General features: G+C 55.2%; 1 protein-coding gene across 1 annotated transcript; it reads right to left on the reverse strand.

Annotated features, from left to right (window-relative positions):
• Positions 1-22: 22 nt before the first annotated feature.
• LAESUDRAFT_760353 (uncharacterized protein) lies at positions 23-346 on the reverse strand (the record flags this gene model as incomplete). Its single annotated transcript, XM_040912725.1, has 1 exon — positions 23-346. The coding sequence occupies one exon, from the start codon at positions 344-346 to the stop codon at positions 23-25; it is 324 nt and encodes a 107-aa protein (XP_040763223.1).
• Positions 347-596: the final 250 nt, after the last annotated feature.

Genomic DNA, 596 nt, shown 5'->3' on the forward strand with positions numbered 1-596 from the left:
CGTTTGTGGCCTCACCAGCCTCTCACTCCCTTTGCGCCCATGAGACGGGAAGGTGCCGGCTGGCTAACACCCTTGCCGCACCACGATTTCCTAGAGCTCTCGCCTCAAAAGATGACAGGAACTCGCCGAGATGCTTGCCCGTGAAACGCGGCGTATCTTTCGCACGTGGCAAGGGCATCGGAACTTGTACGAATGACGAAGACATTGGGGAAACAGTATGCGGTTCTTTACTTACTTCAGGTTTCATTGCCTTTCTAGACGACGAAGATGCCGGACTTGGCTGGCTAGAGACACGAGAAGCTGGACTTTGGCTAGAGCTGGCGTTCGCTCGAGGGCCCAAGGTCATGGAACGTAGCTGGCGCGAGGAAGGCGGGACCGTGCGACGTGTCCGCTGTGTACGGTCTGGCGCCGTGGTTACAAATGCTGGATGTTGACTAGTATTCCCAATACCAGCGAGATCAGTCGAGCGGAAAACCCTTAAGTCCCCTGCGTCGGTCACCAGTTGAAGTAGAGTAAAGCACCGAGGCTTAGACTCTTGTAATGAGGCTCTGATAGGGTCGTCGACTGAGGAGAGTCGCCTAGGGAATGAATAAGGA

Source organism: Laetiporus sulphureus (assembly GCF_001632365.1).
Source record: "Laetiporus sulphureus 93-53 unplaced genomic scaffold LAESUscaffold_26, whole genome shotgun sequence".
In the NCBI taxonomy this organism is placed as follows: Eukaryota; Fungi; Basidiomycota; class Agaricomycetes; order Polyporales; family Laetiporaceae; genus Laetiporus; species Laetiporus sulphureus.